This window comes from Pectinophora gossypiella, chromosome 4, assembly GCF_024362695.1.
Source record: "Pectinophora gossypiella chromosome 4, ilPecGoss1.1, whole genome shotgun sequence".
NCBI lineage: Eukaryota > Metazoa > Arthropoda > Insecta > Lepidoptera > Gelechiidae > Pectinophora > Pectinophora gossypiella.
The window spans coordinates 14,591,450-14,617,512 of record NC_065407.1 but is presented as its reverse complement, the minus strand read 5'-3'; the positions used below and the strand labels follow the sequence as shown (position 1 = coordinate 14,617,512).

General features: G+C 36.5%; 2 protein-coding genes across 2 annotated transcripts; both read left to right on the top strand.

Annotated features, from left to right (window-relative positions):
- The first annotated feature begins 3,358 nt into the window (after positions 1–3,358).
- On the top strand, positions 3,359–4,033 carry LOC126382423 (fatty acid-binding protein type 3-like). The gene has a single exon (XM_050032302.1). The coding sequence runs from the start codon at positions 3,463–3,465 to the stop codon at positions 3,868–3,870; it is 408 nt and encodes a 135-aa protein (XP_049888259.1). The 5' UTR covers positions 3,359–3,462; the 3' UTR covers positions 3,871–4,033.
- Positions 4,034–4,880: 847 nt separating this feature from the next.
- Positions 4,881–5,291, top strand: LOC126366466 (fatty acid-binding protein-like). The gene has a single exon (XM_050009575.1). It carries the CDS (start codon positions 4,881–4,883, stop codon positions 5,289–5,291), a length of 411 nt encoding a protein of 136 aa, XP_049865532.1.
- Positions 5,292–26,063: the final 20,772 nt, after the last annotated feature.

Sequence of the window (26,063 nt, the reverse complement as noted above, 5' to 3'; positions counted from 1 at the left end):
AAGTGCTGCTAGTAATATTATTAATCCGTTGATGGGTTTGGGTTGGGTTGTCCGTGTAAATTATGCGTGACTTACATTGTGTTCTGTTACAGTATCACAGGTTTGAATCGCAGTTCAAGCTATAAACCACTGAAATCGACTTTATGAGTTTGATTTCATATTTGGATCGTTAATTATTTATTTAACGAATTCTCAAGGATTTATAACCGATTAATGACAATGACCCCGCCCCATTTTACATGGGATTTAACATAGCTGGCAAGGAGTAGTTATACACTATTCTCCTCTACTTAACCCCTTTGGAATACGGGCGTGACGCTGTGATAAGACTATGGTATTCAATAATCTATGATTATCACGAGCTCAGCGGTGAAGGAAAACATCCTAAGGAAACCCACATTCCAGAGAAATGCGTTTCGGAGGTATGTGATCTATTCTGTATTGGGCTGGTTTTACTGTAGGGTTTGGAGGTCAGACAGGCAGCTGGTTCTGTAAAAATCGGATGCTGTATAAGCGGGATGTTTTATATTTTAATAAAATAAATTAAAATTAAAGGGGTTCGAACCTTTTCGGCACTAAAGGTATTCTATACATTTAGTGATATAAAAATCCTCCTAATATTCGTTCTGTTATACAGCATAGTATCAGCGCTCAGAAATCAGAAATCAGAATCATTTATTCAACGTAATTATCATGGATAAACTTGTTGAAGCTCAATGTAACATTTTTAAATTTACGTCATTTCGCATGGTGTTATGGCTGAGGAAAAGAAATGACAAGAAACCGCAACAGGAACACATCATCTTTTAAAAACCAATGAAGGTATACATTACAAGTTATTTAATAACTAGAGGAACACATTCAATACCAGACATTTTCATCATTTAGGTAATCATTAATCTTATATTAAGCTTTTTTACATAAAGTAAACTTCACATGAGCTTTATATTTATTTTCTGACAAATTTAAAATATTATCTGGTATTTTATTGTTAAAATGTATACACAATCCCAAAAAAGATGAATTTAATTTACGGTAAGGAGAATATTGTTGCTTTTCCTTAACTACGGGAATTTAACAATTTCATTTACTGAAAAACTTTTTCATGAAGTGACATTAGTAATATTCCACTCAACTTTCACACGAGGGACAAGAAAACGTAATTTATCAACATTACATTGTTGGTTACAGTGCATTAATTCCAGTGTAGGTAAGCAAAGTTAGTTTAGAACTGAGATTAAGGTCTAACAGGACACCTTGGTTGAAAACTGACACTACATAAATTAAGAACGCTTGCAAAATTAACAACTGCACAATTAATTCTAAATGCGTAAAAACATCGTGACACATACACACATTCGTACTCACTATTTCCCACCGGTGTAAGCAGAGACTATGGAATTCATCGGAAGTACATTAAGTACTTGTAAATGACACACATGCGTCTTTTTTAAAGTTGGTTAACAATGTTATTTACAGATCTTCTTCTAACGTGTGGGTTGTGAGGTGGAGTACCAACCTCATCAACCCTGGTCTCAGGGATACTATTGAGCCGCCAAAGGCCCCTGACATTGCTCATGTAACGACTACTTACTGTAGGTACCCAAAGGTTGCCTGGAAGAAATTGCTGCATGAGCAATAAGGCCGCCTGTTGTGCTTTTCTGTATAATATGTTGTCCTTATCTCTGTATTTTGAAAGTCAATATAACATTTTTGAATTTACGTCAGTATTACTATTAGGAAATATTACTAGCTGTAGGAAAACTTGAAGAAGCCTTATTAGCGGTCGAGATTACGTCCTGTTGCGCACAGTTTCCTTGTGCTTTAATAAAAAAAGAAATACCTCCAGCCAGCTGACGTCCGGGCAACTTGTACTAACTTGTGTTGTGTGTCCGAGGTTCTTAGTACTGTAATTGTAGCGGCCAGACGCAATAAGAGACATGTTGCTGGTTTATTTAGCGGATTTACGAGAAGTCTGGTTTATTTTATCAAGGATTTATTATTTGGCACGCATCACGCATTTTTTTTTAATTAAAATGGGTTTGCTCTTGACTTCGGTCTTCCACGAGGAGAAGAAGAGATCGACGTTGGAACGAGCTTACCCAGAAAATGCCTATTCACCCGTGATTTAAAGGACCCCAGGTTATAAGATTCAGGAAACACCGACGCCGGCAGCCCATTCCATTCCTTGGCTGTGCGCATTATGAAGGTTGAAGCGAAGTGCTTGGTGCGGATTGGTGGTATGTCAACCAAGTAAGGATGGTAACCCGCCGTACGTCTGGATGTCCTCAGATGGAATGGACTTGGTAGAACGAGCTGATGGAGCTTATGTGCACACTCACCGAAGTACAATCTTTAAAAAACCGACATGCAGTCTTATAATATTATAGTTGAAAGGTGATATGACCCGTGGTCTGTGTCCCTGAAAGTGTTAAGATAGGTTCAAAGATTCTTTATTCTCATTAAGACATGAAATAAGTCACTTACATGAGAACAGATTACAATAAAATAAATACTAATGTTCGCTCGTACAAAAAATTCACAGTTAACTTAAGATCTTACTGACTTCATCCGTAGATCGATACTATATCGTAACATATAGAATTTAACCAGATAACTCGTTGAAAAAATTTGACAAACAATCTTATAACATCTCATTGTTTTCATATCATGTTCTGTGTACAATAAAAAAAAATATACGGTCGAATTGAGAACCTCCTCCTTTTTTGAAGTCGGTTAAAAATAAACTAAATTGAGATACTTTATTAAATGTTATTTACTGGAACTAGCTTTAAGTAACCTAAGTTTTGCATTTTATTATTATTTTCTGTTCTTTTTGCGTTTCTGTTAATACCTTTGTAATTTCGAGTAAGTTTTTTTTATCCTACTGTTTTTGTATTGTTACTGGGGCGTTCTCTAATAATAAACACATTTCTTTCTAATCTATTTCACTTTGAAAGTGAAACTAAAGTGCAAATGAAACTGTTATGCAACAATGAATATTATGATAAAATATAAGATGAATAAATTCTGAATCCTTTTTAATTAAATATCTTTACTTAAAGTTCTCACTCTTCTCAATTCAGTACTTATTTAACGTTTTATTAGAAAATCATTCCTTTTTAATGACTTCTGGGCATGACTTGTTTTTCTTGCGTCATCCTAAATGACTAATATAAATAATGACCAAGTAAAATCAAATAATCCATGCATATCTTTTTATATCAACTACAAAATAAAAAAAAAATGTTTTAATCCACATTATCGCAAACGTGATTTTTTTATCTGTGCACTCCGCAATAACTCCAGATAAGATCAAATAAAATACCAATTAGGTATACACTTACAATCGCTTTCAAGATAATTGATACAACAATTCAGTTATTATTACGACGTTGTGCAGGTGTGACATAATCGTCGGTTATAGACGGTAACAAAGTCTGAGAAGAAAGAGTGATCAAAATGCCTTCAATAGCTGGGAAGTACCAACATTACAAAAATGAAAACGTAGATGAATATTTCATAGCGGTCGGAGTACCTTATATGGCGAGGAAGATGATGGCAATGTCTTCACCATTGATGGAGATCCATTTGGATGGCAACAAAATGACTATAAAGTCTACATCGATGGTGAGGACAACAGAGTATACCTTCACACTTGGAGAAGAGTATGAAGAAAAAATGCCAGAATCAACTATTAAGAGTGTGACGAAAATAATAAGTGACAACGAAGTGGAAACCATTTCCTTGATACCTGAGACTAATGAGAAAACTGGTCGTCACTATTTGTTCACAGATGACGAATGTGTTATCACTCTTACACACGACAAAGCTAAAACACCAGGCAAGCGGTATTTCCGTCGTTTGTAGTAAAATTAATAATGAGAAGATTAATCACGAAGATAACAGATTCTTGACAAATTGGGATGGACTCGGTTTTTAAAAAACTCGTGTAAAAATATTATAATTCATAATAAAAAAAAAACATTATGACTGCGTGTTCTTTTAAATACAAAAATCATTGGTACTGCAATTTTTTTTTATTTATTCCGAATGTTTCGTCGTTCGATACTGAAGACCTAAAATTATTTCCCAGAGACACGTCTATTGTGTTTAGGCTGCCACGTTTAGTGTGTGTAATAGTATTTTTTTATTTTATTTTTTATTACTCTATATTTTTAACTTATGACAACACTAGAACTCGGTTGTCAAAACTACTTGACAAATAAATTCAAGGGCAGATCTATTATACTAACTTGTCAAAAATACATTTGCAGTAACAGAAGGCGCTCATTGATTCGTTTATTTGTTATTCCCTGTCAAAACCCATATTGATACAGTTGGTTCGAAAGTTAGCCGCACGCAAAAATAAACTTGTAAAAGAGTGATAAATTCATTCATTGCATAGATAAAATAACAATCATACTCTATGATGCGTAGTTCGTTTATTGACAGCGTAAACATAACATTGAATATATTCGTATTTATTAAGAATTTTAGGTTTATTTGAAGTACTTATACATTATTATCAAGTGATTGTTGAAGAAAACGTGAACTATTTATATAAAAGGTAAGTGTGTCATAACTATAACAGTAATATTTACTTATTTACTTACTATTATTTAATGTTAGAAACATTTTGAAATAAATTCCTTTTAGAGTTATCAGTATTTATTTATTGATGATACTCATAACAATAGTATCATAATGTTGTTTTTCTAGTTCTTTGCACACAAGAACAACTGTTACGTTATCTTTATCATTTAGTTGATTTATACATCTATGTAATTCATGATTCATCGATTTTTTTTCCGTTCCAGGTGTTATTTAATACCTACATCTACGAGTACTACAAACAAACCAGTGCATAAGGATTCAAAATGCCTTCAATAGCTGGTAAATATGAACATTACAAAAACGAAAATTTGGATGAATACTTTGCCGCATGTGGTCTACCATACGTCGTTAGAAAGATGATATCATTGATCACACCCATAATGGAAATTATACTTGAAGATGATGTTATGACCTTAAGAGTAACATCTTGGCTTTGGTCTTCTGACCATACGTTCAAACTAGGAGAAAAGTACATTGAACAGATGCCAAAGGATAACATAATAAGTGTGACCAAGGTGGTCAATGATCATGAAGTATTAACTGAATCTGTAATAGAATCAACTGGAGATAAAGCTCACAGGCATTATCTCTTCACAGATGAAGAGGTGGTAGAGACTTTGACGCATGAAAAAGCCAAAGGAGTCACCAAGAGGTATTACAAGAGAATTAAGTGATGATATTTGAAATTTATTCTTAACATTTGGCACATTTTAATTAAATAATTTTATTGAAAATTTACACTACTGATGTACTAAATAAAAGTTATTTCTTATGTTGTATGTATAAATAAACAAAGATACATAAACTAAGACGACAGATCACAGACACAGATATTATTTCTTTGTTTCTTTAGATCATTAATACTAACTAAAACTATATTAAAAGCCAAAAGTAGTGTATTAAGTCCTTAAATGAACCTTATTGTGACAGGGAATCAACCCATCGCCCGTTACAAAATCGACCATCATGTTAGAAAGGACACTATCCCTCTTTGCAGTAGTTTTAGGCGGATGAGACGTTCGTTATGTAAAAATGACGATTCAAAGTGTAACTATGTTACCTACTGAATAAAGATATTTTTGAATTTGAATTTGAATTTAGATTTTAGGACATGGTGGACAATGTTTTTTATGTTTATTTACATAAAACTACATGTAGTATAAATGTATATTGTCGCCTTAGAGTGAAAAAAACGTAATGTTCCAAACCTTGCAGTAGACACACTAGTTTTAATCAAGGTAAAAAACTGTGCCAAAACAATTTTTATGAGCACAAAAATGAATTGAATGAGGTCGAGATTTTGTTAAATAAAATCACATCGGTATGTGACAAAAAAGAGAGTACGTGGTTTTTACTGTAAGGGGAACATACACTTATACTACATGTAGATTTATGTAGATTAACATAAAAAATATTGTTCACCATGTCGGAAAATTCAAAGGAGGAATTGTGTACTTTCTAACATGATCATCAATTTTTTAATGGGCGATGGGCTAAATACCCTGTCAACATTGTTTTGGTAATACGGATTGGTAAAATTTATGAATTTCTTAAAAGAGAATTTCGCTTCGCTTCATCCATCACGGTAGCTGAGTCGACAGTACCATCAAATGCACTTAAAGGTGCAGATTGATTTTACTTTAAATTTCCATCGTATGAAATATTACAGGATTTTGGCACACAGACTTTACACCTTAGGAACATTTTCTTAAATAACTTTGAAAGAACGAAAGAGAGGAAGAAAGAAAATTTATTTGTTTAGAATGAGGAGATTTTCAAATCGATTCGTGTTTTATTTTGTACCTATTTAAGATAGAGTCAACAGTGAAACTCGTTTAAACCCTTCTTACGTATGGAGATTTAGAACGGAGTAGAAAAAAAAAGAGTGTGAAGAAGAAAGGTGGTGAAGCAGGATCGTAGTTAGTGGTATTCCGTGGTCTTTGGATCTGAATACCCCTCGTGGATACCCCTTTGTGTAATGAACATGATCATATGTACGTATGTTAAAACGTTAAGAATAAACGCCAAACAAAATAAGGAAAAATACTTACCAGTATAAAGCTCGCAAAATTATCGTAAGATCCGTTTCCAGTACAAAATCAAAACATTCAGAATCAAACATTTAAAATTCAATCCCCTAAAGCTTAAACAACTCTGCTAAACACGGGGAACCGATGGCGTTTATAAACGTACCTATTTACGTCGTACAAACACAACATCTTGCCTAAGCTTGAATAAATTTGTTTAAGATATTTGCGAGAGGGTTGCGATGGTGCTAAGCGGCTGAAAAATGGCCTCCCAGCAAAGTAATAAAGCCCAAACCAATCGATTGAAAGAAAATACGGCCTTTCCAACGTCGAGATTCGAGGGTACGCGTGAAAAAGTAAAAGGATACGTACACAGGCCATGCAAATATTATCTTTAATATTGCAAGTATGCTTTTCTCAGTATAAAGTATGTAATAAAGATGTGTTTTGCACCTTTTGTGGGCTGATTTTATTATGTAACTAGAGACCCGCCCCGGCTTCGCTCGGGTGCAATGCTGAGGAAAAAATGATATTATTTACGACATCACATTAAAAACCTCAAAAAAAACAGTTTTCTCCACTATTTTATGGATGTTATTATACATAATATAAACCTTCTGTGCGTCGCTGGTGTTAAATATAAGTAAAAAACACATGCTTTTTATTTAGAAATGGACTGTATTTAAATAAAATGTACAAAAATGGAAAATGCAACACCCATCGCCATGATGGTTAAAGGGTAGAAGGAAGAATGGAATTCGGTGTTGTCATAATATAAAATAAATTTTAGTGTTTACTTCCTTTTGAATCACTCTATCTATTAAAAAAAAAACGCATTAAAATCCGTTGCGTAGTTGTAAAGATTTAAGCGTACATAGGGATATAGGGACAGAAAAAGCGACTTTGAAGAAGTGGCATGATCAGGGGATGACTGATGAAATTGAATACGTGATCATGACGCTTGCAACAGTGTTGATATACCGGGAGTCTCATATCCCTCATTTTAACGCGGTAAGACCCGGTAGTGTTTTAATTGTAATAAGTATTTTTTACTAACATTTTTATTCATTTACAACGTTAAGTCATTCAATCAACAAATATATAAAAAAGTAATGTTTATCTAAAAAATCTTAAATGCTTAGCGTATTAATATTCAGAGTACGACAAATTATTAACAAAGGTGTCACTATTGCGCTCCATAGGCCTAATCAGTGCTAGCCTTAATACAATATTCTATGGTATTTGAATATTATTTTATTTTTTCGAATTAAAATCTAATATCATTTATTTACTTAGAATGTACATTGGTATGAGGAGCTCGATTCCGCAGCGGTAAACGCGCTCGGTCTGCGATTGTCGAAGTTAAGCAACTTTCGCAAAGGCCGGTCATAGGATGTGTGACCACAAAAAAAAGTTTTCATCTCGAGCTCCTCCGTGCTTCGGAAGGCACGTTAAGCCGTTGATCCCGGCTGCATTAGCAGTCGTTAATAACCACCAATCCGCACTGGGCCCGCGTGGTGGTTTAAGGCCCGATCTCCCTATCCATCCATAGGGAAGACCCGTGCCCCAGCAGTGGGGACTTTAATGGGCTGGTGATGATGATGATGATGTACATTGGTATTGAAAAAGTAAGGATAACCACAGCAACAACACAACAGCCTCCGTGGTTTAATGGTTAGAGCGTTAGGCTCACGATCTGTAGGTGCGGGTTCGCTACGCGATGGTACATTGTCGAAATCACTTTGTATGACTGTACTTTGTTTGGTAAAGACATTGCAGGCTTGAATCACTTAATTGCCCGGAACGATAAGCAGTTGGTCCTGGCTATTAGCCGTAAAAGCACTTCTACCAACCCGCAGTGGAGCAGCGTGTTGGAGTGTGCTCCATACTCCCTCCGGTTAATTGAGGGGAGGCCTGGCTGGGCACAGGCCCAGAAGTGGGACGTATATAGACTGTACATGTAATGACTACCTAATGATGCGTTAGTACTATTATGAATTACGAGATGCCCTTCAAATTCTTTTCTACGTCCAAAGTCTGTTTGATTCCTCAAATTTAAATTACTTCTAAGGAAAAAAATACAATACTTGTAGCTATTCAAATGAAAGCGACATCACAATTTCTGTGAGCCCAAGTTTATCGTTGACTTATTATCCTTATGAAGTTATGGGCCTCTGATAAAATTCATTTGCATAACATGAATTTGCAAATGCGACTAAAAATTAAAACGCGCGAGAAATTATTCTACGGGTTCTGAAGTAAAGATTAAAAAATAATATATTTTTAATTATTAAATTAAAGTTTTGTTTTTGTTAATCTTAAATCAATACAATAATCCTTTGAAGTCAAAAGGAACGCTTATAATTGAAAATTTGCAACATAATAAAGAACATTTTGAAGTTAATTTTATTACTCTACTTTTGCTTTTATTAGAAGCAGATTGTGACTAGATTAATCCCAACAAAAACAATTTCATGTAAAATGTCGAAAAGTTATCAGATCTTGTGTAGAGCCAAGCTTCTCTACACGCCCTAAGTTTTCAAACTCTACACGTTTTGGGGGGCTAGGCCGTTTTGCTACCACCACATTGAGCGTAAGGTGAAAAAACTATTTCGCTACTCTCACCATACACGTAAGTTAGGTAACAAATTGTGCTCTGCCCTTGCGCTTCGTTTTGCTCGTCTTGGCGGGGGCACTACCGTGCCCCCAGATAGGAGGTATTGTGTATTTGTATTATGTACTTATTTGGCTTCTCGTCTATAATTTCCTTTTGATTTTGGTTTCATACAAGGTCATTAACCCGGCTCCAGGGGGGACAGAGTCATCTTCTCTGTCCTATACTGGGCAATTCCTGTTCGGCGAGTCTTTGCGGCCTGGGCGCCTCTTATTTCAGTAGGCCGAAGTGAGATGGTAGCCGAGTTCGGATAGGGACCCAGACCTACGGGTATAACGTAGAAACCTTGTTTGCGTAGAAACTTGAAAGAGATACGGGTGAAGACCTCAACGGTTGCAGAGGCGGAGATGGGAGCCATCGGAAGAGGTGAGTCACAGGGACTCACCTGGAACCTGACAGAGGGCAGCAGTAACTGCCAGTGCTATTCAGAGGCGAAGGACAGGAGTTCGGCTTTAAAATAGGCCACTCTGGGCGTCATCCCACTCGCGTTGGACAAAGTACTGCAGAGCGGAAGGCAAGAGGGAACCCGCTGCCCTATTTTTCCCTAAAAAGTAGCATGGAGAATGCTACGCCAACTAGAGCGTGGCTCTTAAATCAATGATGATCTATAATTAGCAAGGTCAAGGTCAAATATTTCTTTCAAAACGAACAAAGAACCCTAAAAATAATTGACTCCCATAAAGTTATTACAACGCTAATGGACATAAAAGTGAATGGAGTTTCACTTAAAAGATTATTTCTTCTTTGTAGGCCATTTTGGTATCAAAAGAAATCGTGTCTATTATTGTTATTAGCAAGTCACCATCAAGCTTGGTGTTCTTTTCAAAAAATTAAAAAGTAGGAAGTATAGAAAATGTGTGCAGAATTTTGTAACAGTAAAAGTAGAGCAGTGAATGCGATGTAGAAAAGTACCGTGTTACATAAAAATATTAAGCAGGGTTTATTATTGTTACTTTGAAATAATATAACATACCTAAATATAAAAATAAAGGTCTTCTTCTTTTATCGTGTGGATTGTGAGGTAAATTACCAACCCCATCAACCTTGGTGTCAGGGTTATTACTGAGCCGCCATAGGCCCCTGACATGACTCATGTAACGACTACGTACTTACAAAATAAAGGTAAAACCCGACTACAATAAAATCGCGTTCTAAAAAGTATGAAACGAGAAAATATTTCTCTGACGTTCTTTCGAATAGTGATGTTTAGAAAATACCCGTGGTTGTTTCAAAACTTTTATTTTTAAAATTATTTTGGGGTCTAAGATAAGTGTTTCCATTACGTGTTTTATGTAATATTTTGAAATAAAACCTAGGGCTAAACGTCACATAGCCCATATTCACCGGACAATCAAGACGCTTCTAGTGGCACCTCATTTGTTAAACTCATTTTGACAGGTGGTTTAGATGTTAGGTGGGAATAGATGTGCATACACACATACATAATTATATGCATACATGTATAGCGATCAAACACATGACCTCCCTGCTTCGTCGCAGTCGGGAAAATATACGTCCCACTGCTGGACACAGGCCTCCCCTCAATCAACCGTTAGGAGATTAAAATTGTATTATATTTATTTATTTAAACGTCTTTATTGAGTTTAGAATTCATGCTCTTAAGCGAAAGAATGTTTGGTATTATAACTTGACTTAAAGTTATCCTATCTTCTCTGTGTACAATATATCATGTGCGGTTTTTCTTTTTATAGTCATTCAATTTGTAAGGAGAGAATGCACGAATCTTTCGCGTTTTAGAGTATATCTTTTTTTTTGACGTGTCTTATCGTAGATTTGCCGCAGATGGCATTAACTACTTGGCCGGACAAATGGGTAGCGCTGAAGGCTCTCACCCGGTAAAACGTTTAAGACAACAGGCTGAGGGTGCCCAGTTGGGCGCGAACCTCGGCTCAGGGCGTCGTCTGAGAGGAAAAATATTTGAAAGATTTAATCGTACTAAACATTTTATTAGGAAATCTCCAATTATAAACAAATGAAACGGATGAATGAATGACGAATACTATACAAGTGAAAACTTTATTCCTTCAACAGAGACGACTGAGACAAATTGGTAATCTCGCAATTGAATTATTCCACTGCTAAATTGAACCACAAAATGTAATAAGGTAAACATGCGCCGACGTAATGAATATATAAATTCGCGAAGGATTAAATCCTATGATCATAATTCTACGGATGAGCTTAAGCAGATTTTGCAAAGCGTTCCTTAAGTTTCAGAATATCTTATTTAAATTACGTAGGTATTATTGTGTAATTTGAAATTCGCGTGTAAGAAAATGATAAGCTCAAATAAAGCTAAAATCAACACGTTTGCCTCGGTATAAACTGCGGAGAAATTGCAAAAGTTTATCCCAATATACTTTAGGCTAGACTTAAATACTTAAGCGGTAAGCTACGTTAACTCCTCGAAAGAACGAAATGAAGTAAATGGGCTAATAATACTAGGTCCTGCTAGGATAATACTAGACTTACTTTTTTTTATTTATTTATTTATAAACAAAATTACATACATATACATTTTAATACTATCGCCAAACTACAACCGTACTTAGTTTAAAGCTATAAATATTTGACGCACCTACATAATGTAGCTATTGTATAATATAAAAATTTATGAAGTAAGTACCTAGCTAAATTACCGATGTTGTATACAGCATGGTGAAAATTTAAAAGCTCTTCTATCGTTTGGGTTGTGAGGTGATTTACCAACCTCATCAACCTCGGTGTCAGGGTTATTATTAAGCCGCCAAGGGCCACTGTCATGGCTCATATAACGACTACTTACTTACATCAGTAAGTAGTAACCGGGACCAACGGCTTAACGTGGCTTGCGAAGCACGGATCATCTTAACTTGAACCCGGGACCTCCGGATTGTGAGTCCAACGGAGGCCCTTAATTAAAAGCTATTACAAGAAGATTTTTATCATTTAGGTAGTCATTAATCTTATAATAAGCTTTTTTACATAAAGGATTCCAGAATATAAGAAAAATACGGTTTCTGTCGACCACAATGGCGAATAGGCGTTATCTTATGTACGTATGTAACTCTTATTTACAACTGGGGGGTTAAAATGCCACAATATCAAAGCATTTCATCTAAAAAAGCAAAATTGCTATTTGACATTTGTTTGCATTGCGCACTTACTCTTACATGCGCAAATGTCAAATTGCAATATTGCTTTTTTAGATGAATTGTTTCGTTGTGGCCATTTTAGTCCTCCTGTTCATTGTTAGGTTTCTATACTTAAACGTTTTAAACCGTTAAAATCATTTGCACCTGGGTCGGACTACAACTTTTGAACTTAAATAGCCAATGCGGTTCTGGACTAACGTTCCGGTATTTATCACTGGCTTCTCGGGTTGGTAATAAATATCCTCACCAACTCACAGCTCACTAACGGACAAGGATTAGTGCCCAAAACATAACACGTGGTGTTCTACTGTTCTGTCTTCTTAAGCTTTGTGATGTATCGTAGGTAGGTATAACTTATACATAACATAAACTGCCAATATACGTCCCACTGCCGGGCACAGGCCTCCCCTCAATCAACCGGAGGGGGTATGGAGCATACTCCACCACGCTGCTCCACTGCGGGTTGGTGGAGGTGTTTTTCGGCTAATATCCGGGACCATCGGCTTAACGTGCCCTCGTAAGCACGGAATCATCTTACTTCTTTGGACCATCAGGTGATTCAAGCCTGAAAATTCCTTACCAAACAAAGGACACTCTCACAAAGTGATTTCAACAATGTCCCATCGGGAATCGAACCCGGACCTCCAGATCGTGAGCCTAACGCTCTAACCACTAGACCACGGAGGTTGTTAACTTATTTTATATATTATTTCTGTATGAAGGTAGTTCTCTTCGATTAAACGCCAAGTACCTATCGAATGGACGTGTTTTCTTGTGTGCTCCCTAGTTCACGTGGTTCCCTGTATACGTAAATATTTCTCAAGCTTGTAATAAACTAACTGCCTTCTCACGACTAAGTCCGCGTCATAATTCTTTACAAAACGACAATTTTCGTCATTTTCGAAGGCTGGCTGGAGGAAGCATTGGGGAGAGAATCCTGGAAGAAATGGAGGGAGGTCTTTGCGCAGCAGTAAGTCTTTTTCCCTAAAAAGTAGCATGGAAAATGCTGCACCGACAAGAGCGTGGCTCTTAAATTGATGATGATGATGATGAGACACCAGACTAGATAAGATTAGAAGAAGAAGTCTAACGTAGCGTATTACCGCCTTCTAGCTTAATATTGATACAGGGTGTTATGATTCTGAATTAATATCAAGTGGAATTTTTCGTCGCCAAAGTATGGAACTGAAAATAAGTTAAAAACAATAGAATTTTCACACGTGAACTTGCACTTCATGTCAACTCAGAATCATGGTCTGAATGGCCATGGCTCGTAACGAATATTGAGGGGATGGCTTCAGAATTCGTTACGGGGTGTCAGTTACACCCAAACCTACTTGTATAGCTACGTAAATGTACTTGTACGGGGTGTAAGTGACATCGTAACGAATACTGAGTTATCGCAAAAGTATAGAATCGAAAATAATTTTAAAAAACTTAAAAAAATATAGAATTATACGACGGAAACAACTTGATAATTAACTCAGAATCATCCCCTTTAGTATTCGTTACGATGTCACTAACACCTATATATATATATATAGCATAATATTCTAATGGCATCATTAGTTTCAAAATTACCAAATGTAACTTAACGGTCTTTTAGCGTATGAGAGCAGTATGGTTTTTTTTGACGTGACATATTATAGATTGGCTGGATAAATGGGAAGCGTTGAAAGCTCTTCCGGTTCATAAACAATAGCCCTGAGGGTGGCCAGGTAAGAGTGAACCTCGGCGCAGGGTCACACCTTGGTTACTCATCAACTCATCATCCACCTAGCGCTATGACGTTTCTCATAGGGTCCGCTTATTTAACCTGAAGATTTGACAGGTCCGGTTTTTACAGAAGCGACTGCCTGTCTGACCTCCAACCCGCGAAAACCAGCCCAATACAGGTTAGGTCACATACCTCTGAAAATGCATATCTCGGGAATCCTCACGATGTTTTCCTGTACCGCTGGGTACGTGATAATTGTTTATTTATTATCCTTGGTCACTCCTTATACAAAAATACATAGTTTTTTTTAGTTTTAGTTTTTTAAGTCATATCAGAATATAATTTATCCAGAACGGGCTGACTTAGTTTCAATACAAAGCGACGCAACAGTTGAAAGCGATATATTATTATGGTTATTAATATATTAATATATTGTTATATTATTACGGTCATAGCATGGGTGACCACAAAAGAAAGTTTTCATCTCGAGCTCCTCCGTGCTTCGGAAGGCACGTTAAGCCGTTGGTCCCGGCTGCATTAGCAGTCGTTAATAACCACCAATCCGCACTGGGCCCGCGTTGTGGTTTAAGGCCCGATCTCCCTATCCATCCATAAGGAAGGCTCGTGCCCCAGCAGTGGGGACGTTATTGGGCTGGTGATGATGATGATTATGTTTATTGTTCGTTCCCAGACTACTTAGAGAGACTAACGTTTTTATTTTATTGATCTAGCTCATAAATTAAAAACATAAGAAAGTTTCAAATTAAGTTAGGTAATAATTACACTACATGGTTTGTTTTGTGACAAAGGATTAATTGCTAAGGTCACGCAAATGCTACATTTTTCACGAATTCTCGTATATGTAATTATTTGCTCCGCAAACGTAATAATATACCATTATTTGCATATGAACATTGAAATTACTTTTAGAAATAATATTGTTCTTCTTAGCAGGGTAATGAAAAGGATTTTTTATTTCAATTTATGTTGCTTAACGTCCCGGACATTATGCGATGCAGCCCTCATAAACTAAAAAACCGTTTAGTCGATAAGTTACAAATGTAAATATTGATAAAACAGCAAAAAACTACTTTTGTAAAGTGTAGGATTGGTGGAGAATGGTCACGAGTAATAATATGTAAACAATTTGAAACCATGTCACATTAACATTTTGACAAAATAAACCGTAAGTCTCATTAAATGTCAAATATGATAGTGCGCCAGGGTTCTAAAGTGGGTACATGATATTGCTCATGGGCGATAAGGCTCAGATCCTATATATATACTTATCACGTTGGCCTAACAGAAAGTTCGATGAGGTGTTATTATTTGAAAATTGTGAGGGCCCGACCGAATGCAGCCCGCGAGGTCACTGCGACCTTGACAGATCTATTGTGACCCTAAATCCCTACATTTAAATATCCTCCTCTAGACCGATACGTTCGAATAGATCCAACGTCTTTTTGGGAGAAAGCTCCATGACTTCCTGGGGGTCCATTATGTGGCCCCCAAGTGTACGGCTTCTACTATGTATGAGAGCCTCACAGCTGCATAGCAGATGTAGTGGCGTCTCATCTTCCCCTAAGCAGAATCTGCATAGAGGAGACTCGGTCAGCTCCATTCTGTGAGGTGTGGGCACTTAGTTCATCTTGCGATGGATGTGCCTTTGACTACCCCAATATTGTCTTGAGCTTATGCTATATTATTTTTTTTATTATTTGACAAGTAATACTACATCATATAATATATAAAAACATTAACTAAAATTAAGTCTTATATGATATCTTGGGGGAGGCCTATGCCCAGCAGTGGGCGTCATAGGCTGATGATGATGATATCTTGGAATTGATCATTGCATGATGTGTTCGATCATTTATGAAAGGGTCATATTTCAGGAAATAACCAATTCAAGCTGACCATATCATTGAAACCTCAACGTTTAATGATTTTTCAATCAACATTAGTCCATGTCGTTAATGTAGGCGGTGTCCATGTTATGTGGTGTAATAAAAATGACGACAAATTTATTTGCTTTAAAATTATTTACCTAATCGTTACTATCGATATGGAAAATTGTACAATTACATTGATATGAATCAATAATATAATATCTATCAAGTTTTGTATATAATCGACACGATCGACGCTACCGGTGGATAATTTTATCAATTTTACGATAATAATTATGATTGCCGACGTTTGGCCATATCGTGAAGTAATCATGCATTTTGCTAATGTTTTATGACATTGATCTGGCCAAAATACATCATGATGTGGCCGACGAGTGATATTCTATTTCATGAAATGGTCGAGCACATCATGAAATAATTAATTCTAAGATCTGGCCACGACATATACGTGACAATTACATAGCATCTACAAATTAGGAATTTAGTTAACAAAACATAGTCTCTATTTACCCTGTATTTTACGTCATGCTTCAACATGATTATAATATTAACATTCCGAGTTATTCCGACCAGCATCATTGTTTTTCTTTTTTAAAGTCATTTTATGTAAGTACGTTTTAAGTCTAATGTTTTTGTATTGTTGTCGTGTGATGTTCCTTTAAATAATAAATAAAAATAAAAGTTTAAAAACTAAACCCGAATATAGAAAAAATGCGCTCTGAAAAGTATGGAACAAGAAAAAAAGATGACTGATATTCTTCAAAATAGTGACGTTTACGAGATAGCCGTGGTCTTAGGTATACCGTGGTAAACAAACTACCATACTCAGTTTATATCATCTAATCGTAGACGGCGACATATTGATTTTGACGCAACGTTACACCGGGCGATCAAGACGCTTTTAGTGACAGCTCAATTGTTAAATTCTGACAGGTGGTTTAGAAGTTAGGTGGTAACAGACGTGCATACACGCACACATATATAGCTGTCAAACACATAACTCTTCTTTTTGCTTTGCCGCAGTCGGGTAACAATTTCTTTTTTTTTTCTTACTTACAATATAAATTACATTGGTAACAAACAGCAAATTTCTGCAGTTCAAACCTCTGAGTCGAAGTTACAAATTACAATAGTGAGTAAATCACATCTACTTACCTATATCAATAATAAGTCCATTAAAGCGGTATAAGGTTTGGAACACACGCCTATTCCGTGTCGGGGTGGCCTGTAATGACCGGACGGCCCACTGTTAGTACCATGACCTAATAAAAGTAAGGCCTGACACACGATCTGACTGGAATAAGGATTTTAGTCTTTACCAAACATTATAAAAAAAACCCAGCTCCACACTAAAAAAAAGGAGAACAACCCCCATAAGAATATTGTTTAAACAATCGCAAATTGCACTTCGAAATGTATTTGCAGTTAAATAAATAAAAACTTATTTTAAATACTAACTAAATAGAAAATAATCGATTGACCTAATATCGACTACATTATGATCATAAACGTCACAACACTAGCTTACGTACTTTGACAGATCTTATACTTACCGCGCAATGGGGCGTTATCTTATTGAAATATTAATATCTTCATCATCATCAGCCGTACGACACCCACTGCTGGGCATAGGCCTCCCCCAAGGATCTCCACGACGATCGGTCCTGTGTCGGACGACGCTCAGTGGGTAGGCCCGCTACAAGGTGGACCGACGATCTGGTGAAGGTCGTGGGAAGCCGCTGGATTAATATCTTATTATTGTTATTTGTCGTTCTGCTTAACAATACATTTTATAATAATTTACCAAACGTAAAAAAACATACATATATATTATAAAAATACAAGAAACCCGACTGCACATTAAAAAGAGGAACAAGACCCATAAAAAAGCACTACGAAATGTATTCGTAATCGATAATTCAATAAATAAAGGCCTATTCTAAATACTAACTAAATATAGTTTATAAAAATATTGCTGGAAAGTATCGCAGGTGGGGCAAAAGATTTACGATCCTCGTGTAAGTGGTAGCGTTGGAAGAGGTGAACATACCGCAAACAGATCCAGGATGAATTAAAGAACAGGTCAAGAGTACTAAAACCGGCGAGCATGGGTGAAGTTTTTGATGATCACGGTCTTTTTTTTTTTTGACGTGACTTATTGTAGATTTGCCGCAGATGGCATTAACTACTTGGCCGGACAAATGGGGAGCACTGAAGGCTCTCATCCGGTACAACGTTTAAGACAACAGGCCTGAGGGTGCCCAGTTGGGCGCGAACCTCGGCTCAGGGCGTCGTCTGAGAGGAAAAATATTTGAAAGAATTAATCGACCCTAGTGGGTCGATAGCGATAAGCGCTGAATGAGGGAAATCGTCGACCACGCCGGCGGGGTCGGTATCGGGGACCTAATGATGATCACGGTCTGTCACGATAGTAGTAAGTGGAATTTCGTGATCTTATGTATGTATGTATGTATCAATCAAACTAGATACCTATTTACAATATACTTACTTTGCATTCCTTTCCTCAATTAGTTCGTTCTAGTCATCATCATCATCTCCCTGGCATTATCCCATTTTCACAGGATCCGCTTACCTAACCTGAAGATTTGACAGATCCGTTTTTTACAGAAGCGACTGCCTGTCTGACATTCCAACCCTCGAAGGGTAACCCAGCTCAATATAGGTTACGACACATACCTCCGTAAATTCATTTCTCTGGAATGTGGGTTTCCTCACGATGTTTCCTTTCACAGCTGAGCACCTGATAATCATTTATGATCCAAACACGAATTCGAAAACAAATTCGACACACATTGGTTTAGGCATGTACTGGATTCGAATTTTCGACCTCAAAGTGAGAGGCTAACATTCTACCAACTGGGCTACCACGGCTCTTACGTACACTTAAATACATTTATTTTCACATTTATTTTTTATTTATTTATTTCTTTATTTCCTCAAACCACACTTTACTAAGAGAACAGCAGTATCCAAGCTCCGATGATAAGGTCGTATAATGAGAAGAACAATTCAAATCAAGGTCGCCTCAAGTTCGTATTGGTGCAGAGCGGAGAGTCCCTTTAAAACATACTTTTATTATTTCTTCCATGGAAGCAGTCTACCCCGATAAAAATACTAGCGTGGTTTAATGTATGAAGACAACTCCATCTTCATATTGTCTGTCCGTGTGTATACTTTCATGAACTACTAACTAACCGAATGTAAAATTTCCCCTTTGAATATCCAACCCCTAAATCAATTCGTGTTTCTAATTTAAACTTTAGTAGCTGCCTTTTAAGGTTTCTTGTTATTTATTACCTTTCAACAATTTGCTGGTTTAATTTTAACAACTGATTTTAAGTCGTTTCGAGTTCGTTAAATCACGTGGTTTCGTAAATTACAATTACAAACTTAAGCTTTCAAAGTTCAAATGGTATTATATTACATTACAAATTATTACATTGAGTTGTTTTTGTACAAAAAGTTTTTCATACAAAGGTAATAAATAGAGTCAGTCATAGTAGCCCAGTTGGATCATCGTTTGACTCTCACTGCAAGGACGTAGGTACAAATCCAGCCCGGGCCCGAATAAAATTTTTGAATGACAAATGATTATCACGTGCTCAGCGGTGAAGGAAAACATCGTGAGGAAACCCACATTCTCGGGAAATGAAGCAGGTATATGGCCTAATATGTACGGGGCTGAATTTTCCTTCGCGGCTTGGATGGTCAGACAGGCAGTCCCTTTTGTAAAAAAACCGGACCTGTCAAATCTTCAGGTTAGGTAAGCGGAGACCAAAATAATGAAAGCAACCTCAAGTTATTTTCTAATCAACCGGAAAATTCCCTCCAATTTATGTATGGTTTCAAAGTTTACCGAAAAAAATTCGTCAGGTATAAAAATAAAGAAGCCAATTTTAGTTAATCAATTTTTGATCAAATAAATAACTTTGCCTGCGAAAAAGTCGAAACTTAAACGATCAACTTTTCTCGTTAAAAGTTCAGAGTGAATAATAAAATGAACCTTTACACAGAAACGTGACAATTTCAAGTTTGATTGAAGAGTTGTACTTTAGAGTGACAATTTTAGAGAGGAAGAATGTGTAAGCGGTGTGAACTTTTTTACCATGGAAATTGGCTTACCGATGGGGACATCTCGTAGATATTGGAAAACGACCTAGCTATGTAGGTATAGGTAGGTATCGATCGCCGTTACATTTATGTTTATGAACAATGAATGTTGTAAAATGTAACATTTCGGAGATAAAAGGGTTAGAAAAAATAAAAATATTTGTTTTCTATTTATCACGTCATCAGCGTTGAATGTAAACGTCGGGAGGAAACCCCATACTAGAGAAATGGGTATCGGAGATAGTGATCTAACATGTATTGGGTTAGTTTTCCTTTCGTGTTGGAAGATCAGACAGGCAGTGGCTTCTGTAAAAACCCTAAAAAAATGTTTCGGTCCCTGTCAAATCTTCAAGTTAGGTAAGCGGACCCTGTGAAAAAGAGACAATGTTAGGGAGATGATGATTATAATAAGTTATTCCTAAAGTTAAAGAATTTGTTGGCACTATAAAAACACATGTAATAACCATTTAGTCAATTTGCTTAAATTATTTTATAATTAATTTCTTTAAGAGCGGATTAATGCTAGTTAGATGACGATGTTTTATATATTAATAAAATAAATTCAAACTGAAGGGGTGACATCAAAATCCTCTTAATATTCATTCTGAGATACAGCATAGTATCAGTACTTCGCAATGATAATTCATCAGTCCGGGAAGGATATCAATAGTTGAACCCACATTATCCTATTTTTTTGGAAGGTTTTTCCTTACTTTACATTTAGCTACTTTCTATTCCATTTTCTTTGTCCGTGTTATATGTCTGCATTCATTTGTTATAAATAAGTCTTCGAACTAGTGACGCAAAAGGAAAATGCTAGTCATTGGCTGAATCTGTTGAGCTCGGTTGAGCACTCAGTCAGATTGAGGAAGGCTTTCGTGTAACAATCGGAAGCTTTCAAGATTTCCCACATCATTCGCTCATGCGATCGTGCCTAGGGCGGTCTATAAGCTACGTATTCTAATATTACCGAAGAATTTATTGCCGAAATCTTTTTATCTCTCAGTTCTCAGATTTGTGCTTAGAACGCACTTAAGTCGTAAGTCCTTACTATTTGGTAATGTAAGTATTACGTTAATCAGTCAGAGAATAAATTTAAGGCTCACGTGAAGCTTACTTTATGTAAAAAAGTTTATTATAAGATTAATGCTTACCTAAATGATAAAAATGTCTGGTATTTAATGTGTCCCTCTAGTTATTAAATAACTTGTAAGGTACCCTCATTTAAAAGATGTGTTGCTGTTGCAGTTTCTTGTCATTTCTTCTCCTCAGCCATAACACCTTGCGAAATGACGTAAATTCAAAAATGTTACATTGACCTTCAACAAGTTTATCCATAATAATTATGTTGAATAAATGATTCTGATCTGATTTGATTTAATAAGTCATATCTGGAGCTTTTGGTAGCTCGAAATTACTTCGATGCCAAAGTTGATGAGATTGGTTATCCACCTCTCAACCCACACGCTAGAAAATAATGGAATAATACTGGAAGTGCAAGGCAAAACTCACCCGTGTGACTACCTCCGTTACGATCAATTGTTCTGCAAAATCTGAAAAAGAAAAAAACAGATCACTCAGATTGGCAAAAGTCAAAAGATTACGCCATCGATACAAGATAAAAAATATTTATAAGTACTCGTACCAAAGGAAAAAGTGATGCACTTTCCTAAATAGCTTTAGGATACGAGAATTGTTATAGACTGCAACAGAATGGCTAGTAAGAATTAGTCGCAGACAGACGTGTATTTCACATGTGAGTGGCTTCTCAGTGATTATCCAAGTAGAAATCCTATTCTACATATTGAAAGGTAGTCGTGCGTTTCAATTTCTTCCCGGTAAAGACGTTGGCGTTCCTGCACCTTCACAAAAATTGTAGAAATATGTTTCGTGCTGATTTTCAACCAAGTTACCGTCGCCTCACAGACACATAACATAAAGCTCGGTGAGGTGTGGGTACTTAGTTCATCTTGCGGTGGATGTAACTGACTATACCAATTGGGATATTGTGGTGAGCTTATAGTAAGCCGTGGTAAGCAAATGCTTAGGACAAATTGGCATACGACCATGGCTATCTTCTAAACATCACTATTCGGAAGAATTTCTGAGAAACATACCTATTTTGTTTTATACTTTTTAGACCGCGATTTTCCGTAGTCGGGTTTTGGTTTTTAAACTTATATTATTTGTTAGCCCAATTAGGAATGTAATAGTCGTTAGTTAGAAAATATATATTATGTTTTTTATTATTATATAAGTTTATATTATTTTTACCTATATGTTTATTTTCCGCCATTTATTATGTTATAATTTGGGAGCGGAAGGCAAGAGGGAAACTACTGCCCTATTTTTCCCTAAAAAGTAGCATAGAGACTGCTACACCGACAAGAGCGTGGCTCTTAAATTAGTGATGATGCAATGTTTTATCATAATATCCACTTTTGACGAAAGCGGCTGTAATTTGACTTCTGATTATTTGGTGTGTGTTTACGTATGTACAAACCAAATGTCTTTTGTTATGGATTCTTTTTTGTAGAGGAAATAAACTTTTTACTTACTTACGTATGTGTGTAGAGTTTCGTAAGCAGCTCATAGTTACTCTATTTTTATTTACAGTATCACGACGCGGACGTTGCATATCTCTTGTTTCTTATCATTTTTATGCATTGAATATTTTTGTCGTCACGTAAGTGAGCTGGCTCATTGTCATATTTTCCTTGTATATTTTATTATGTACAATAAATAAACAATTAAACAACTAATATAAGCTAAACATGGTGCCTTATGTTTTGTCTTCCAAAGTTTCTATTACATTCGTCCTCTGACGTATATAAATTCTCATTTCAAATTCCGAAATCCCAGGAGACAATGCTTATTCTACATAACATAATTGAACTGTCTAATGATTGTCTCCTAATACGTTATAAGCTGCAGGCGGTCAACCTACAATTTAATTTTGTCGGCTTATTCACTCCGTCCAAGTTATTAAATGGGGTCACTTTGACTGGAGCTATTAATCCAGTTTTGACATTTAGATGCGAACATTTGCCATAAGGACGGCAAATGGATTTGCTGCCGTCATTTGAATATTGACTTTATTATTGGGGCCCAGATTAAAGGTATTTAGGGGCCATATATTATTTTCGACATTCTCGTAGCATATTTGAAGTTCAAATTCAAATTCAAATACACTTTTTTGCACCAAAATAAAAAAGCGAAGTGAGTGAAGTTCCATGATTTAATGTTTAGTTTCTGGAAGGGTTATGAAATAGAGTTTCGTACGTGTTTACTGTAATTTTTTGATGAGTTTTTTTATGGACGATATTCTGATTGTTTGTCATCATAAGGTTTATCATATCAATCTAAGGCCTTTATATCAACAGTGGCACCAAGTTTTCTTTGATTACTTGTGGCTCTGTCTAACCCCTTATTGATTATGGGCGATATATGTTTAAATAGCATTCAGTTTAGTTTTTGTGTAGTATAGGATGGGTTCCTTCGTGCTTCGGAAGGCACGTTAAGCCGTTAGTCCCGGCTGCATTAGCAGTCGTTAATAACCACCAATCCGCACTGAGCCCGCGTGGTGGTTTAAGGCCCGATCTCTCTATCCATCCATAGGAAAGGCCCGTGCCCCAGCAGTGGGGACGTTAATGGGCTGGTGATGATGAGCATTCAGTTTAAAATAAGACAGTCAGAACAAGTACTTAAAGTAGGCACTCTTACATTTCTTTGCAGAATGAAAAACCATAGAATGCATAACAACAACAAAACAGAAACTTACAATTTATCCCAATTGGGGTAGTTCTCTGACTACTTAGAAGGTAAATGAACTAAGTACCCACACCTCACCGAGCTTTCTGTTAGACCAATATAATAGGAGCCGGATTGCCGTCTATAATGGTCGAGCCAACTATGTTAGTCTCTTCTTATCGTGTGGGTTGTGAGGTAGAGTACCAACCTCATCAACCCTGGTGTCAGGGTTATAATTGACATGGTTCATGACAGTGTTAGTGACTGACTGTGTAAGTGTAAACTGCACTTAAGTAAAATAACAATTAAAAAAGACAAAAATAACTCCCTGGTACAAGTCCGGTACCGGGGTTCGAACCGACGCTCTACGTTTGAGAATCAAACCGAAATAAATGATTTCCAGTTAATATTTGTAAGTCATTTGGCAAATTAATCACCCTAATAACAAAAATATTAACAAGTTTGCTGTCTCCTACAGTTTATCATCTCCTTAGCATTACCCTGTTTTTTCACATGGTCTGCTTACCTAACATAAAGATTTAACAGGTCCGGTTCTAGGTTCGATGCCAGGTCCGGGTCCGGTTAGGTCCTGTCTCCTACAGTTCAATCGTTTTAATTCAGTTTCGTGACTGACCTCCACAAAGTCGAATAAGATTACCTATTCATTTCTTACCTACGTAACGTATCCTTCCGAAGATGGTCGCAAGACGATAACATGGAGTAACGTAATATTCAGCGTTCTAGAACTTTCATATGACATGTTCTAAATCTAGAATGACCAATATCCAATCTATCTTATTCTCTCGTGTAGTTTGTGAGACTTATTGATCGATCACGTCAACTCTGGTGTCAGGGTTACTGTTCAGCCATCTATAGCCCCTGACATGACTCTTGTAAGGACTACATACTTACTTAAGTAAATTGTAGCCTGGATTATACTAACTTTCGGATTTTTTTTTTTTTTTGACGTGACTTATTGTAGATTTGCCGCAGATGGCATTAACTACTTGGCCGGACAAATGGGGAGCGCTGAAGGCTCTCACCCGGTACTAACTTTCGGACAATCGGATTGATTAGCCTGCAATGTTCTAACCAAACTATGGACCATAAAGTGTTTTTGTGGTAAGTCCTCACCGGATTCCGACCCGGGACTTCGGATTGTGGGCCCAACGCTCAACCACTGGACAACGGAGACCGTTATCGCACTAGTCACACTATAAGATAGGGTTGCTTTTGATAACACAGCAGATTTTCCAAGTTTCTCGACATCCATGCCTGCAGTCTCCCACTTTATTCAAATGCAGGAATGACAACCGAAAATTCACCTCAAGCGGTCCATAAAACCGTATCGTTACCAAAAACATTTCTATACATTTTACCACGTATTACAGAAGCAGTACCGATGTTTTTATGTGCATAATATTGGGAATATCGTCAGTTTTGTCACGATCCTATTACGAATTCCAAAGAGGTGCTGACTTAAGCACCTTAGAGAAAGTCTTTGCCACTTGATCCGCTGTTAAAGTTCCCACACGGCACCACGTCAATATTAAAACGACTTCGAGATGCGCAAAATCCTGTGGAGGTTGTTAATCTAAGAAAAATATACGTGACGCAACGCGATATACCAAAAGCTTATTTATACAAACAAGTTCGAAACTGGGGTAAGAGGTTTTGTTTGTAATACAATATTATCACAATATATATGATTCTCAGTAAGTGTAAGTACGTACAAAGAAAGAAAGAAAAAATATTTATTCGACATACTTATTGTTACATGAGGCATGAGGGGTATATGGCGGCTCAGTAATAACCCGGATGATGAGGGTTGATGAGATTGGTAATTCACCTTACAACCCACACGATAGAAGAAGACGACTACCCCAATCGGAATATACGAATACGTGAGCTTATATGTTATTTTATGTTGTCATGAACGAAGCAAGGATTTCAAGGCAAGAAAAATAATATAACTTTTTCTAACGTTAAACAAGCTAAAGTGCTGGTGAATATTGCTTAAGACTGTTAAAATAAAACTCACAAACAACTTTAAAGAGTTCGGGATTAAATTTTTAAACATCA